At 38.1% G+C, this 16,498-nt stretch overlaps 1 protein-coding gene across 8 annotated transcripts in view; it reads right to left on the bottom strand.

The window, feature by feature from the left end:
- Positions 1-16,498, bottom strand: part of Slob (Slowpoke binding protein) — a 49,026-nt gene that overhangs the window by 18,190 nt on the left and 14,338 nt on the right. For 3 of the 8 annotated variants that reach the window (XM_015169005.3, XM_015169001.3, XM_070209268.1), the window contains 5 exons: positions 13,659-13,742; positions 12,035-12,111; positions 1,240-1,447; positions 947-1,183; positions 712-893 (listed from right to left, as the gene is read on the bottom strand). In XM_015169005.3, the coding sequence (XP_015024491.1) occupies positions 712-893; positions 947-1,183; positions 1,240-1,447; positions 12,035-12,111; positions 13,659-13,703 (749 nt within the window). In that variant the 5' untranslated portion in view covers positions 13,704-13,742. Of the gene's footprint in view, positions 1-711; positions 894-946; positions 1,184-1,239; positions 1,448-4,958; positions 5,127-5,505; positions 5,626-6,159; positions 6,642-12,034; positions 12,112-13,658; positions 13,743-16,498 lie in introns of those variants that run through there. The other 5 variants (XM_015169003.3, XM_002059104.4, XM_015169004.3 and 2 more) reach the window with 3 other exon arrangements.

Genomic DNA, 16,498 nt, shown 5'->3' with positions numbered 1-16,498 from the left:
GTCGTTTTGGAACGTCATATCTCCGCGCGGAGCTATTTCCCGAGATATTATGTCGTTTTGGAACGTCATGTCTTCGCGTGGAGCTATAACATTCCAAATCATCACTTTTTTTTTTTCAAAATCGAGGTCGGTGCGAAAATCGAAACTTTCAATGATTTTTTTTTTAATATCTCGGGTAAAAAACGTCTGATTTTCAAATATTATACCTTTTTGAATTTGTACGGATCCGTCCTATCAATTGGCATTAAAACAAATTAAAAATCTTTGGGTTACAAAAAGTTGTGGTCCCAAAAACGATTCGTTTGTACAGTCGACCTTTCTTGATGATCTCGGCAAAATAATTTCGGATTTTGGAATATTACTATCTATATATATAAATAAAATTTAATTTGTAGAAAAGTTAATTATACCTTTTTGTTTTAGCTATCTAAAAATGAACTTTGCTAGTATCCCGCACCGAACGAATTGATTAACCTGGCACATTGTTCATTGTTTAACAGAATTGCTTTGTCCCCTCAAGTAAATCAAATTTAAAATGTTATTAAGTTAATGGAAACAACCATATAATATAGGTAAGCAAATAAGCAGCACAAATTTTAGACGAATCGATTTCCGCGGCACGTGTCGCTAACCTTGAAAGCTTATCGAAGAGCAGCCCGGATTAACTCATTAACAAATTAGTTTCCAGTTTGGTGAGGGCTGTGAACTCACCTGGCCGCTCCATTTTGCAGAATAACATTGCCGCTGTGCAGGTGGCCATGAAGTGGAAAGCCGCGCTCCTTTAGGAAGAGCAGCGCTTCCAGAATTTGTCGGCCCAGACGCTGCACTTGGCTTATGGGCAGGCCATTGGGCTTGCGTGTATACTTTCGCGCCCAGGGCTCGTTCCATTGGGCCTGAAAAAGATAACGTCATGAGTAATCAGTTGTGCTTAGTTCAAAAAGCTTACCTTATAAATGAGATCCTTCAGACTGCCGCGCGAGTTGAAGGGCGTGACCAGGCAGGCATAATTATGTGAGCTGTTGCGCAAGAAACCCAAATCTAGTACCGGGTAGATATACGGATGATGCAAAGATCCAAGTAGCTCCATAAGTATTTCCCTTGCGCATTCATCGGGCGGCAGACCCTCAAAGGCCACACAGTCCGAAGGTAGTGGCAGCAGCGTCAGTAGACGATCTGTACGCACCTGATTGCAGAAGAAAGGTTAGGTTCCCCGCGACCTCTTTTCGTTTTATTACTTACTGATGCATCATTGACCAGAAACCAGTTCTTGCCGTGCCTGGAGCCAATCTCATCCAGATGTGCAATAACCTCGTAGCGTCCATTTGCGCTCTGTATCCACTCCTGTGTAGCATTTAGGGCTCGCTCACGTTGTGCCCGCTCGCGGGGACTGCGCTCCACAATGCCATTGCCGCTGTCAAGGGCTGAGTACTGATACTTTATGTTGGGTCTGCAAGATTGTTTAAAGAATTAGAAACCATTGAAGGAAAGGATTTCTTTCGAAAAGAGCTGTCATTTTCGCGCATACAGAAAGGAATTCAAACTATGGATATTCAAATAGGAACTAGAACAAATCACAAAACGTTTGACATTCATGATATATGCGGCTAATTTATTTACATTACATAGACAAAGTTTCCGTTTGTCGCGTTTGTTAATTGATGAAATAGGAATATCAAATTTGTATGTTCGCTCGATTCGATTTAAAATGCGATCTCAAGACATGTTTATATTAAATTGTAACAACCTAGTAATTAAAGGTTTGACGAGATCAGAAGATACATAAAAAATAAAGTTGTTGAAGAATTTAAGCAAATATGTACACTAGCATGAAGCTTAGCATAAATCAGTATGTTCTGCCTTTTTTAGGAATGCAACTTGACCACGAATCATTGTCGCGTGCCACATCTCACATGCCAAGTGACAATTCTAAACAAGTAAGAGGTTCTAGTCGGGAGCTCCCGACTAGGGGATACCCTGAACCTTCTTCTTCCAACATCAACTGCATATATATTCTATTTTAGAAGCTATATGTCAAGTTTGGTGACTCTAGCTCTTATTATTATTTACCAAAGTTGCCCAAAAATAGGATATCGATATCGCTTTTTATGGATTGCTTGGAAACCGAGTAATTTATCGATTATCGGAAACAAACTTGATCTACGCGGACACTAGGAGCACCTACATCTAAAATTTTAAGTCTCTAGCTCTTATATGTTCTGTGATGCTTGCGTTCATACATACGGACAGACGGACATACGGACAGACGTACATGGCTAGATCGACTCGGCTATTGGTACTGATCAAGAATACGCTATTTGACATACACGCTATTTGACATGCAAAGCGCATCCTCATTCGAATTGAACACTGAAATATTATAAAAACTTGTTGAAATATTATTTGAAAAAGGTGAAAACCTCAAAGACAATCGACCTAACATCCGAAGCGGGCAGGTGCAGAAAATGAAAGTTGGCAAATATAGTTTCGAAACAAAGAGAAGCTTGCCAAAAAAAAAGTATGGCCCGCCTGAAGCGGAGGTAAGCGAAGCAGAAGAGGAAACCCTCCCTGCGCAATGGCGCAGCGGAAACGGAAGCAAGAGTTGAACATTTTTTTGTTTGCTTTTATTTTACATATATTTTTTACTTTATTTGCCGTTTGGCTGTGCAATTTATAATATGTTTATTTTTAAACAATGCGCCGACATGCGGTCAAAACGATGGAAACTGTAGGGTATCGAGTTTCTGCGGCTTTATTGTGTGGTAAGGGAGCCAAAAGAGAAGTGACGAATGCGAGAAAGAAAGCCTTTTGGCAAAACTCAAACTGGGTTGAAGTGTTCCGGGAGACACAAATACACACAAAACAAGAGGAGGCAGGCTCATAAACAAACACTTGCGGGCCACTTAATCAAAACAGAGCAAAGGTTAAGCACATCCTCGGGTTAAGTTTAACATGTATTTGAAAATTTAAAAGGCAACGGCAAGAATAACAACAACAAAAGAGCGTGTATGTCTGCTTCTGTGTGGCTCAAAAGTTGGTCAAGAGGCTTGCTTTAGTTTCATTCGTGTGGCTAACGCGACGTATACGCAATATATTTACCCGAAAGCCTTTTGCGTCAGAACAGCAGAAGGCGAAAAAGTGAAAAATATTGCAAGGCCTCAGCATTCAACACATGACAGACACACACAAACACACAAACACACACACACACACCGGTATATACAGTCATTTTTGGTAGATGTCTTTCTGAATGCTTGGCCAACGTTGTGTAAGCTTTATATTCTATTGCAGCTTTTTCAGCCGTGCACTTCGTAGTTTGTTGTGCTGTTGTTGCAGATTTAAAGTGCCAAGACCTTGAATGGAATTGTATAGTATATTTGTTATGAACTGTGCTCAAATGTGTTTTGTATTTATTTATGCTAATTTTAGCTTTAACGCCTGCTGGAGCTGCAGAAACCACTTAAGTTTTCACTTCTTTGCAGTATAACTCTGCGTTAGTTTATAGAACAGCAGGCTCTACACAGGAACCACAAACACTAGTAGCATCAAAGACTAAAAAATTGTGTGTATGCAAGAAATTCTGTTTGTTGGAATATCTACCATGCGAGCTCTAAACTGCCAGCTAAGCATACAAATTATGGCCTCGATGGCATTTTACTCTACTTAAAACCGGACCAAAACAATCGTTAGTAATTTGAACACATATTGCTTGCCAACACATTTGCTGAGCTCACCTTTTGCTGTGTTTCATAATTAACGTGCTCGAGTGTGCTTTTTTTGCATACTTAACAGCGCAGCAGCAAATCAGCCTGTATGGGTATAGATACACATATCAATGCTCGTTGAAGTTCCCCCAAGCAAACACACGCACACACACACACACACACACACACACACACATATGGGAAAAAATCAGCACACAAATAGATGCTTTTCACTAACACATGCGTACTGTAGGTTACGCTCGCTTGCACATTCATTACACGGGTCAGCACACAGCGTCGGCACACCCACACACACATATACTCCCACTCACTCACACAGGTATTCAGACACAATTGCGAGGAGGAGGGGGGAGGGGACTTTCATCAATGAGCTTCGCTTCCCCTTTGCGAACAAATTTTCCAAGTTGATAATTTAATTTGCAATTTTTGTGCCTGCGTCTAATTGAGCAGGTGAAAACCTTGGTAACATTTTACCTGTGCAATTCTGGCCGCAGCCCCCGCAGCGGCATATGGCACACTCAAAATGCATTTTATCATCAGAGATATTTTTTTTGTGAACTAGGGCTTTTGTGTGTGCCTTTGCAGTTAGCCCTCTCATGACTCATTCAGGTTGAATTTTTTGTAAAGGTATCTTGAGTCTGTTGTCGCTTTTTTTATTACATTAATTGTTGGCACCTATAATTAAAATTTTGGCTTATACGAATTTAAATTCACAGTATGCTAGCAAAATTGTAAGTTTTCGTTTCAGAAAATCCACTTGAAACTGTTTCATTTTACTTTTGTTTTTTATCGGAATAAATTTACCTTTTAAATTCAAAATCAATTTCAAATTGTAAAGTGTTCTTTTTATTTAATTTTTTTTTTTGTGGTTTTGTGGTTTCTGTGCACTAGGTCTACGTGAAAGCATTGCAAACGCCATTAGCCGCTACTATTTAGCATGCAAAGTGCTTTTGGCTACAAAAAAAGCGATTGAAACAAAAATGATAAGGAAAACTGAATTCATCCAGAACCAGAATCGGCACAAGAAAGAGAAACTGAAGAAATATTTGAATAAAATCGCAAAAGCAAACGATGAACGTAAAATTGAAAGCGAAATTTGCCAATTGTATGTTTTATAGTATAAAGTTGTATAGATACAATAGATACAATGAGTTGAGTTTCAAGTTTTTTTTCGGTGGGTTGTGATCGGATTTGGGATTAGAAATTTAATAAGTACATATAAATAGAATATGCAACCTTGTTGTTAGTACTGAATCTATGGTATCTCTACTTCCGGTTTCCGCTGGCATCGATTTGCTAAAAAAGAGCCTAGCAAGATTGTCTAACCTCGCGCTAACCAGTGGCGATTTCTCCGAGTGCTCGGACAAATCTGAGTTATCTTGCTCCGAGCTGGCCGACCGGTTGCTGCAAATAGAAGGACGCGAAAATAACGTACCAGAAATTTTGGAAAATAGAAGGCAAAATTTTGGAAATATAAACAACGAAAATATGCAATAATTGTGATTTTGATTTTGTTTCTTTTCCTTTGATTATCTTTAGAATATTTTTGAATTTTAATTTGAATAAGCTTCAATAGAATGTTTAAACTAAAACTATAATCAAAAGGTGATGAAACCTGTGCAATTTGTGTGTGGCGTACATTGAATATTAGGAGTAAGCAGCTCATTTGGCGAACAGCTGTGCGCACGTCCCATCTCAAGATTAACGGATTCTCTGCTCTATTTGCATTTAGTTTGTGTGTGTGTTTTTGCTAGTGGAATCCGGTGACAAATCTTGTACTCACCTACTGTAGATTTGGCGTCGATTGGCGGCTGACAGCGCTGAGACATCGAATTCGATCGCCGAATTGGAGCGTTTCAGTCCATTCGCCTTGTGCAGCTTCTTCATAATGTGCTTCACTTTCCTAAATCATCAATCAAGTTTCGATTCGTGTTGGAGATAAATATGAGGTGTGAAATGTGTGAGAAACAGAATAGCTTAATTTGCATGGGGAAGTGTCGAAAAAGCTAGGAAACTGCGCAAATCAAAATTTATTGATAGACGGAATAGGCTTGTTAAACGCTATAGTTATTAAAGTAATTTTGACAAAATAATGTTTTATTAAGATTATCCTTTGTGTTTAAAAGGGTATAAAAAAAAGTAATTTGTGTACTATAGTCTTAGTTATGAAGTATTTTTGTCAAAAATGAGATTTTCGTTAATTTAGTTGGTGGCAAAAAGAAATAGTCAAAGTTTTATCATATTTATCAAAAATAGCAATAATAGTTTTAAAATAGACAGACAATCTTTTAAAAAGAATAGATAAAATAATTAAGTGAACACGTTTTAATTTGAAGACATGTGCTAGGTTTAAAAAATTATCGGAACAAAATCTAAGATTCGTAAGTTTCGCAATTGCCTTTGTGACACTTCGAAATTGAGTTTGGGCACAACTCACTTTTCGGGCACAGGTGGCCTGACAAAGGGATCATGTCCGGTTACGGCGCTGGCGCGATTATCGAGTCGCTGCTGTTGGGCAGCCTTGTTGAACTTGAACATGGTGAAGGACTTTTTGGTGCTGGCCACCTCACAGACACGTACGATTATCTTGCGGCTGCTCTTGAAGACCGTGTTCAGAGTCTTATAAACGAGTATGGACACGGACTTGGTGGCGTGCGGGTTGTGGTTCGGATGCGAGTGGAGGTGCGGCTCGACCGTTGGTTGCAATTTGGGCAGCGGATTGGGCAGGGACTGCTGCTGCTTCAATTGATGCACTGCAGCATGCGCCGGCGACGACGTCGATGATTGTGATCGGGCGAAGACTTTGTGTACCGCAGGCTGCTGATATTGCTGCTTCTGCTGCTGCTGACGGCGGCAGTTGATAATAAGCTCCTGCTCCTGGTTAGGGATCGCTGGCGCGGTGATTTCGCTGCAAGTGTCCTGGTATCGACAACGATAACGATATCAAGTGTGTATGGTTGTTGTTTATTTGTTATTGTTGTTGATGTTGTTTGTTGTTGTTTGTTTGTAGTTGGGAACAAAAGTCGAGTTTCGAAAAGAAATGGAAAGACATATGCAATAATTTTAATAGAAGTTTTGTCCATTGCACGCTGGGCGAATTTTTGATAAACAACACAGCAACAAAAGGGAAAGACAAATAACGAACTGAGCAAAGCGATTCGTGAAAATAAGAAAATTAAATATTTCTGCATATTGCATTTGCATTCGAGTTGTCTCCAGCTCTCAGGTGATTTTTGCTGACGTCACACTTAGCAAGTTCAATCGATCAGGTCTCTGTGTTTTGTGGGTGTATTTAATTAATTTGCTGTAAGTGTCAACTATGGGACTAACAATCACAAAAGCATTTGGCAAGGCCTTCATTTATGTGAATTCCATTTGAAAGCGCTTAAAAACCAAAAATCGAAAAATAAATTTGAACATTGTAAATTTTGTAAAGCGATCATAATGAACACATGCGCTAATCTTAAATTTTATCAACTAAACTATTTTGCAGCCAATTTATATATATATATATATATATATGTGTATATAAATAAAAAAAAAGCGATTCAATTGCTAAACTTTGCGTGTTAACCAAAAATCTTTGTGTATTTAAAAAAAATCCAGCCAATTTTTGAATTGTGTTTGTGATTGAGAAAAGAAAATGGTTGAAAGTTTGCTTGATTTGATGCATTATTGCTCTTTTGTGAATTGCTTAAGTTTTAGCCGACTATTTGATAATTTCTTCATGATTGGAATTTGGCATTGGCTTCAAGAAAATTGCGAATTTACCTACCGATCGCTCAAGCAACTAAGTTTTCAATAGTCCAATGTACGACACCTATATCTGAAGTTCGATTTTAATGTATTATTATTCGAATTCATTTAACACATCGGGGAAGTTGGAAAAATAAATGGGGAAATTAAGCGGGCAGTTTCACAAAAATGTAAATAAGAGTGTGTAAAAGATGTTGGTGGTTAGTCAAATCGATATTATATATAGTTGGCCTTAGAGTACATATGTATATGTTTATCAAGTCTTGACCTGTGGGAGATTTATTATGAAGTCAGGAAGCTGTCAAATTTTCAGATTGCGAAAAATGCTCTGGTTTGTGCATTTGCCGTATAACAATACAAAAGCTATCTCGTTGTTTCCCAAAATTATTTGTAATTTAATTTGTCAAGCAACAAACGAAGGTAATAGAATAAAGACATGTGGTCGCCAAACGAATATAAAATTGGATATAGAATCCATTTCCACACTTCAATCGAAGACCTCAAAGTTCATTTTGGTGGATTTCGCGGGAAGTTTTTGTTGCGCTGATTGAATAGTATTTGTTAAACTTTGGAGCTTTTGCCCAATGCTATGGTAACGCGTTCGAAATGCTTCATACGAAAAACCACAGCAACAGAAATAAATGCAACAGCAACAATTGCAACAGCAACAAAATGACAAGAATCATAATGGGCTGTTAAATATTATGCGCCCAGTTTGCTGCAGCAAACATTCATTTACAGTGAGTGTGTGTGTGTGTGTGTAGAATGGCATTGAGCACTGTGTGCTCTATGAGCCTACCCTTGGTTGGGCTCCACAACATGTGCTTACACGTGTCTTGGCCTAGGGCCTCTTCGCCATTTGTCTAATTGTCTAATTCTAATTATACATTTTATTTATTTTTTGTTGCCTTCATTGTTGCTGCTGTTGTTATTGCTATTGTTGTTGCTATTGCTGTTGCTATTGTTATTGTCTGTTGACTTAATCGTATTTGATTTTTGTACAAAAACAAAAGCCAGTCCGTCTACTTTTCCTACCATTACCATTTATCTAATCAGGCGTGCAAAATGCTCGACATTCGTAATGCCGTTTGCTAGCTTCTGGCGTTTATTTTTTAGGCTTATTGATTTTCTTTTGTGCCGTCTTCTTGTCTTTCAGTTTGAGGTCAAGTTAAGGGAGGGCAGCGGCAGGTGAATTTTCGAATCAATTTCTATTTTCGAGATGGTCCCTGTGCCTGCCATCATCTGCCCCCGGCCGACTCCTGTAAGATATTGTAATTGCTCCTTATACTGCTTGGTTGGCAAAAGTCAAAGGTTGTGTCAAGATATACGTGTTTATACCCATTACGATTATTGCATTAGCCTGTCACTTTGTTGTGCTTTTGCAAATTAAATTGTCAATTTGCTTGCGGCACGAAATCGAATAGGAAGAACGCGATTCGCGGGGCAAGATATGAAAACATAACGAAAGTTTTATATTTCAAAATGACTACAGTTCTTTAAAATGTATAAGTTCAACAAACACTATTGTTGCTTTTATTTTTGCAGAGTGCAGTTTATGGGCGAACTTCTAACAATTTATTTTATTTTCAATTTTAATTAACTGACATTATCGCCCTGCGTTAATTCCCATTTAATATGAAAGAGCTTCGGAGGAATACAAATACAATAAAATGTGTTAAAAATAGCAGTAAGTAAAATACTTGATAAACTTCACTATAAAGTTTTTTTTTTTATATCAGCCTTTTTTTCTTATAAGACACAATTTGTTTTGTTTTGCAATAAAAATTCCATCTTCTTGTAAATAATTAAAATTGATTTAAGAATTTGGGTACTTTTACTGAAACACCTTGCATTATTTAAGCTAGCAGCCAAATTTTGACAGCCAACTAAATGTCAAAAGGCCAAAAATTGAATTACACATTAAATATAATGATGTCAGTTGCGGGTGGCGGGGATGGTGGTTAGGAATACTCATTTGCCGGACCGGTGATTAGCTTTGAAAGCAGTTTACTTTCGTGGAAAACACATGACACTCAAAGACAAGAACCTGCGCGTTTTATAAATATCCTGACTATTTCATCAACATTATCAACTGCTGCGCAGTAGAGGATTACATTATAAAAGTATTATTATTTTTTAAAATAGTTTTCACTTGATGTTCACTTGACGAATTATCACTTGTTAATGAAGGTTGTTTTCAGTTTTGTCGCTCTATAAACACGCACACGTGAATCGAGCTAAACCAACACGGCCACGCAGCTCGTCGGGTCGTCTGTCAATGAAGGTAAATTTCGAACATCGTTTCGGTTAAAGCGCAAAAGTATGAAATTTTCTTTATTCCAGTCCGACGCCATGTCCCTCCTTCTGTCTAGCCGGGCGACTACCTTTGTGGGTGGGTTCTACGAAATGTTTGCGTGCCTCATATCAGCCAGGTGCCTCGTCGCTTTCTTTATAGATATTGGTTCAGCGCTTGGTCTGTCGGCAACGTTCTAACTGGATTATGAAAATTGATTTTTAATTTTTATGACAATTTTTAACTGACTCATGTCGCTTTTGCTATTCCATTTTTATTTGGTCGTCTTCGCTTAACCCTCGCCTCACGGCTCGGCCCCTCTTCAAACTCTTGAACCTAGCATGTCAGCTTGTTTGCTCCGACAATGGGCAAGCAATGTATAATTTACCTCGCTATTTTACATGGTACGGCGAATCAGTTTTAATTACTTTGATCGATCGTGGTGATAGTTGGAGTTCACAGAAATAACAGATAGGAGGGCCTTAGTTGATGTTATTTATATGAAGTGATGGCTTATAAGGTAGTAAAAAATAAATCACTTTTAAAATTGATGCCAAGCAATATTTCTATGACATGTTAGAAACTATATTAATGATTCATTTCAGTTGTTATCTAAATTAAATGCTTTAAATGCTTTAAAATGCACACTTCTTGAATATAGTTTACAGCCTAGTCGAGACTTCTTGCTATTTTGTTAATTACTTTCTTATGAGCGCTGTGTATATTGTTATTCCTGGCTGACCCTATCAAAGAGCGACCTCCTGACCCCCTTTTTGTAAAAAATCCATCATTATATATTATATATAATATTATATATCAATATCATAAAAAATACATTATTTTAACTATACATTCTTTCCTTATTTATTTGCTTGGAGATCATAAGGCGCTGATCGATTTCAGTGCAAAGTAAAACATATTTAACACTATTTTTACCAAGGTTTTGTGCATACCCATTTCAAAGGACATCTTAGCTTATAAAAGAGGAATATAATTTTATAGTTATTCTCTTTTTATTAGTTTTTGTCGAGGATTATGCTACCACTAAATTAATTTAAAAAGCAATTAATGAATTATCAAAAATTAAATTCAGAAAAAATTATTCAACTTGGAAAAAAATTCAATTTTAAAATTAAAAGGTGTCTTTTGAGACCTTTGGTCGAAATAGTGTTAAATGTAAAAAATGAGGTTGCGATTTCGACCACTGTGCGGCTATGACACATTAATCATGACCCGCTCAACGACAGTTTACCTTTGCTGACCATCGGCTTTTGCGACAACTCCCCGCATGGACACATGTGTGTGTGTGCTCAGTTGTCGCAGGACATTCGTTTGTATGCAAATATTTCAGTTTGTTTACTGTTTGCCGTTTCCTGTTTTGTGTGCTCCATATGGAAATTGGAAAAGTTTTTCTCTACACATATATAACGTATACGACGCGGTGGCCTTTTACTTCGAGTGAAAAACACTTACAACCGAAACAAAATAAAACGCAGCCGATGGGAATCAAAGGCACACGAATACATAAAGGCATGGCATTTGCCAGTTGTCCCATTGTGCGTTTGTCTTCTAATAAAATGATGTGCGTCTGTGTGTGCGAGGGTGTGTTTGTTAGTGTGTGTCGTATAGTGCTGGGACGAGCTGGCGCCAACCACATTGTAATAGGCCCCTGGGCGGCGCTCTTGGTGGTCACCATACCCTTCCCCTCGGGACGCTTTGAATGTCAACTGCGTCATTCTTGGCTTTGTTTTTGTTTCGCTTTTTTTTTTATTTTTTCGAGAGAAAGCAGGCTGTGCCCTTTGGTCCCCGCTTCCAGTGACCTTGTCATTAACTTAATTGTTCGCAACCAGTAAAATTGCCGACTTGAATTATTTAGTTGGCTTTCTGTCCGTCCGGCCGTGGCGGCTTTTTTTTGTCTCTGCCAGTCTTTGACTGTGCTGCAACCCCTTCCCCTCCCCCTGCCCCATTGGACATTCACCACGTGGCGCACATTGTTGTTCTTGTTGTCATATTCACAGGCTTCCTTTAAGCACCCCAACATGCCTGCACGTTGTCCGCCCGCTTATCTGAGGGCTTTGACAGCCACGTGCTGCATGGCTTAGTGCGTTGACAGTATGACCATATCTTTAAACTTTAAATCGGTTAACAAAGCCCCTAAAAAAGGCGTTGGATAATATTCTGCTCTTGCTTCCAGCTCACAACTTTCTTAGATTTGTTTTAGTAATAGAAAATAGATTGTCAAGACTCGGAAATGTTTACATACCTGCATCGTCTTATCCAATATGAAATGACAACGATTCCACCTAATATTAAACCTCCCAGGGCACACCAAAATAGGGTCTGCAATGGACAAAAATAAAGTTATTCGTTATTATTATACTATCTGGTTGAGATTAAAAAATTGAATAAAAGTAAAGAAAGACAAATGTGACTGGCTAAAGTTTTAAATAATAATAAAAGTAATAAGTTATATTCCCGCGTTAAGCTCCGATCAAATGACGTAAATATACTTTCAGATTATTATACCCTGAACCCATTAAAAATAAGTATAAGGGTATATAAGGGTATATACCCTGAACCCATTAAAAATGGGTATAAGGGTATATTATATTTGTGCAAGATCCAAATGTATGTAACAGGCAGAAGGAAGCATCTCCGACCCCATAAAGTATATATATTCTTGATCAGCATCAATAGCCGAGTCTACCTAGCCATGTCCGTCTATCTGTCCGTCCGTCCGTCTGTCCGTGTGTATGAACGCAAGGATCTCTGAACCTATAAGAGCTTGACTTGAAATTTTAGATGTAGGTGCTCCTAGTGCCTGCGCAGATCGAGTTTGTTTCCGATAATCGATAACTTACTCCGTTTTCAAGTAATCGATACAAATCGATATCGATGTCCTGTTTTTTGGGCAATTTTGGTAAATAATAAGAGCTAGAGTCCCCAAACTTGACATATAGCTTCTTAAATAGAATATATATATGCATTTGATATTGGAAGAAGAGGGTTCAGGGTATCCCCTAGTCGGGAGCTCCCGACTAGAGCCTCTTACTTGTTGTATTATATTACAAGGCGTCCATTCTGTTCTACTGTACTCGAATTAAGATGTTCCTTGAATTTGTAATAAAAAAGGATCATTCTATGACTTGACATATTAATTGCACAGTTTACGGCTTTTGTATTTAATAGAAAGATTGGCCGAAAAGGTTTCAATCATGCACGACATTTAAAGTTATCTTCCCTTTCAATTTGCGGCAACGGTTCACATCATCAACTTTGCAGCCCCAGATGTCAAATCCATTGGAATTTCGGGTCAGAGCAAGGCCAATGTGTGACATGGCAATGTAAATCAGTTGAAATCTATTTAATCTCCTGCCAAGCCGAATGATTTATTAAACTAGGTTCCGGCTCAGATAATAATGTCAATTTGCTTATGTGAAAAATCAACAAAAATGCTCACAGAATGTTAAAAAATGTCGAGCTGTTAATTAAGTGCATTGCCCTATGCAATACATTTTGCATATTGGGTTGAAATTATGTGTAATGGACGTGAAAAACACTAAATGAAGATCTGCGGGAGGCGGCAAGTTGCTCGGCAATTTGTGATTTTCCAACAATTTCAGCACAATGAAATTTTATTGTCGGCGGCTTTTGTCTTTGCCCTTTTGCTGCTGTAAGTTCATCTGAAAATGGCAGTCTGCCAATCTGATAAAGACTACAGTCGCTTTCGACAATGGAATGCATTTGGTACAACTAACAAACTATGAATGACGCCATAATTGCGAGGAATTTGGCTCGAAATTCGCTGAATAATTCCTCATGATTTGTCGCCTCAAATGTTATAATAAACAAAGAGCCAAGTTCAAGGCAATGGGAATTATACTCACAATCCAGTAGTGCGTTTCAGTATGTTTGCTTAAATTCAGTTGCATCGCACGTTCGTTTCATTTATGCACGTCACAGTGGGTCGGCTGAAATGTAAAAAAACACTGATTAATCCAAAAGTTTATAAGAAAAATAATAAATTACATATGAAGAGGTTTCTTTGACAAGTTGAATAAGCTATGTTACACTTCCTAGTGCGAATAATAAATCAAACTTTAAAATGTTCTATACCAAATCCTTTCTTATGCCCACTATTATGCAGAAATCATCTTCATTAGTTAATTTTCTTTGAGCACTGGTTACGTAAGCGATAGTAAATAGATGCTAATGTCTACATCAATATCCGGGTCATTACATTTCATTGATTTGTTTTAATAAATATAATTGGCAGAATGTAAGCAAACTCATCGCACCCACTGATTCAGTGAGCCGACAGATTAGCTTCCCTCATCGAATTTCAAGAGCACTTCATTTCGAGACGACGTCCAGCTGGGCGTTCTGTGGAGGCGAGAGCGTAAGTCTTGGTGTACGGATGGGCGTGGGTGTGGTCATGCCAACGGAATGATTGCACTTGATTTACGGGGACCTGCTCGATGGAGTGTTCTAGTGCGGCGCCTGTGAAATAATCATAGCATAGCTGGGCAAATATGACAGGCAAGGGGGATTTTTTGAATCTTTAGATTTACTGAATCATTTTTGCTCGCTCTAAGCAACTGGCAAACAGTTGATTTAGGCTCCGTCTTATCGTCCGACGTATCAGTTTCACACAATGGACACATTGCAGCTTCTCTTTTTTGCTCTTTTGCATACTATTCATTTAACTATATTATTTTTTTAAATTAATTTAATAACATAACATATTATTTACGTAATATTATGTGAGATCTATTTCTTTTTCGAGCGTTAAATAGTTCTTGACAAAATTGTAATACGAGAGCAAAAGAATTTTCCGCAAACAAATTTAACATGATAATCGTATACAAAACAAATGCAATTGATGGGCATAGTAACAACAAGAAAACACATGTCAAATTGTAATTTGTTTTGAGTCAAAAAAACAAACAAATTTACAACCCTCGGAAGCATTCCCAAGCTGGCCAATAGCTACAAATTATGCCACGGTTTTTTGCAATAATAATAGTGTAGGGTAAGGGGAGTGTGAAGAGCATATTTCGCGAGCTAACATTTAGTAGGCAAAAAGTGGCCCAATAAAAATTTCAGATATACGAGAGAACACATACAGACACTCGAAATGAACTCGACTACTCGCCACGCAAGTAAATTACTAATACGAAGCGTAAGCCGCACGTCTTCTGGAAAATCGAGTGCGAGGCAAGTGCAGGTGACCGACTGAAAGTGTGCCACATGCCACATGCGGCGTGTGTTCATTTATCATCACTCGGCTGTCATGTTGAGCCCGTCAGCGTGTTTTGTCCAACTTTGATCCAGAACCGAGTGCCACACGGACTTGTGTGGCATATTTTGATATTCTTGTATTTCTTGTTTTTCTGTTTTCGGTGCGTGTTAACACTTCTTTTGCTGTGGAAAATACTTTTGTCCTGACAAAGCACCCAATTCCGTGCACTGTTATAGGAACATTACGTTTAAGGGATTAGTTAATTATATTAACTAACGCAACTTGCGCTGTTCCAGAAAGCCTCGACATATGCTCATTCAATTTGATATTATTTGTGTGTTGTTAATTTGGAGCACAAAATTTAAAGCAATTTAAGTCTTCAGTAAAGTACATTTCGAAAAATGGCTATTTAAATTACAGCAGTCTGCTGAAATTTGTTTACCGAATAGCCTTATTCCAGTATCTACATTTCTTACATTTTTTTGCGAATGTAACACTTTTGTCTAATGTTAAACATTTTAAAAAATTTAACATATAATTCGCTCTCTCACTCTCCCTTACGCCCTTTTTTCTATTACTCATTCTTTCTCATTTTCTTACTTTTACATAATTTCGGTAGTGGTAAGTATCTGTCTATCTATCTTCTTGAGTCTGACTCTAACTCTAAGTCCAATTTGTAAAAAACAAAACCAAATTGACCTGTGATGAGTAGTCGCAGACAGCTTAGTTTATTGAGTGTAAACATTAAGTTTTTTTTTCTTTTTTTCACAAAGCCAAAGAAAATTCGACTATCTGCACTTCCGCTTGCTGGAAAGGAAAATAAATGGCGAGAGCCATCGGCCATGGCAAGAAAAAAATGGCCAAAAGCTAAGCGAAAAATAATGTGAAATGTAAATAGAAATAAATAAGCCTCGACGCTGGTCAGTTTTGCACGAGTCTGCGCTGAAAATGGACGCCGGCTGTTGCCATAAAATTGTATGTAAATTATTTTCAACTCATAGGAAACATAAATGCATAGAATAGAGGAATAAAAGTGTAATTTGAAATCCAAATGGCAAGCACAGAAATTAATGCCATCAAATTGAATTGACAATCAATAAAATTGATTGCTGGCAAATTGAAAGCTAGAAATGGCAAAAGTGTAGGTAAAATGTGCAAATGCTTTTGTTGATGAGTCTCGCAATCAGTTTGAGTGTGGTGCAGGTCGAGAGAGTTCCTTGGCTGTAAAATAAGATGACCAGATGGATTCACGAAGTGACCCGGTTTATGCTGTAACTGTTTAGCACTTCGATTTGAGCATTTTATTGTTAGATCGCGCTGGTAAAGGTCATGTGCTAATCACAGCGACTTGGTGCGGATGTGAGCATGGAATTCGTCCGACATGTCCGTAACTGCAACAGCAACCGGATGTAATAAAAGCAGCGAGCAGGGCAGAAACAGGAGGTCGCTAATGCACCGGAAGTGCAGGCGGTAACCATCTCCATC

The sequence above is a fragment of the Drosophila virilis genome, chromosome 4 (assembly GCF_030788295.1).
Source record: "Drosophila virilis strain 15010-1051.87 chromosome 4, Dvir_AGI_RSII-ME, whole genome shotgun sequence".
In the NCBI taxonomy this organism is placed as follows: Eukaryota; Metazoa; Arthropoda; class Insecta; order Diptera; family Drosophilidae; genus Drosophila; species Drosophila virilis.
Note: the sequence above shows the minus strand (reverse complement) of the source record. Positions and strands in the feature narration are given on the sequence as shown.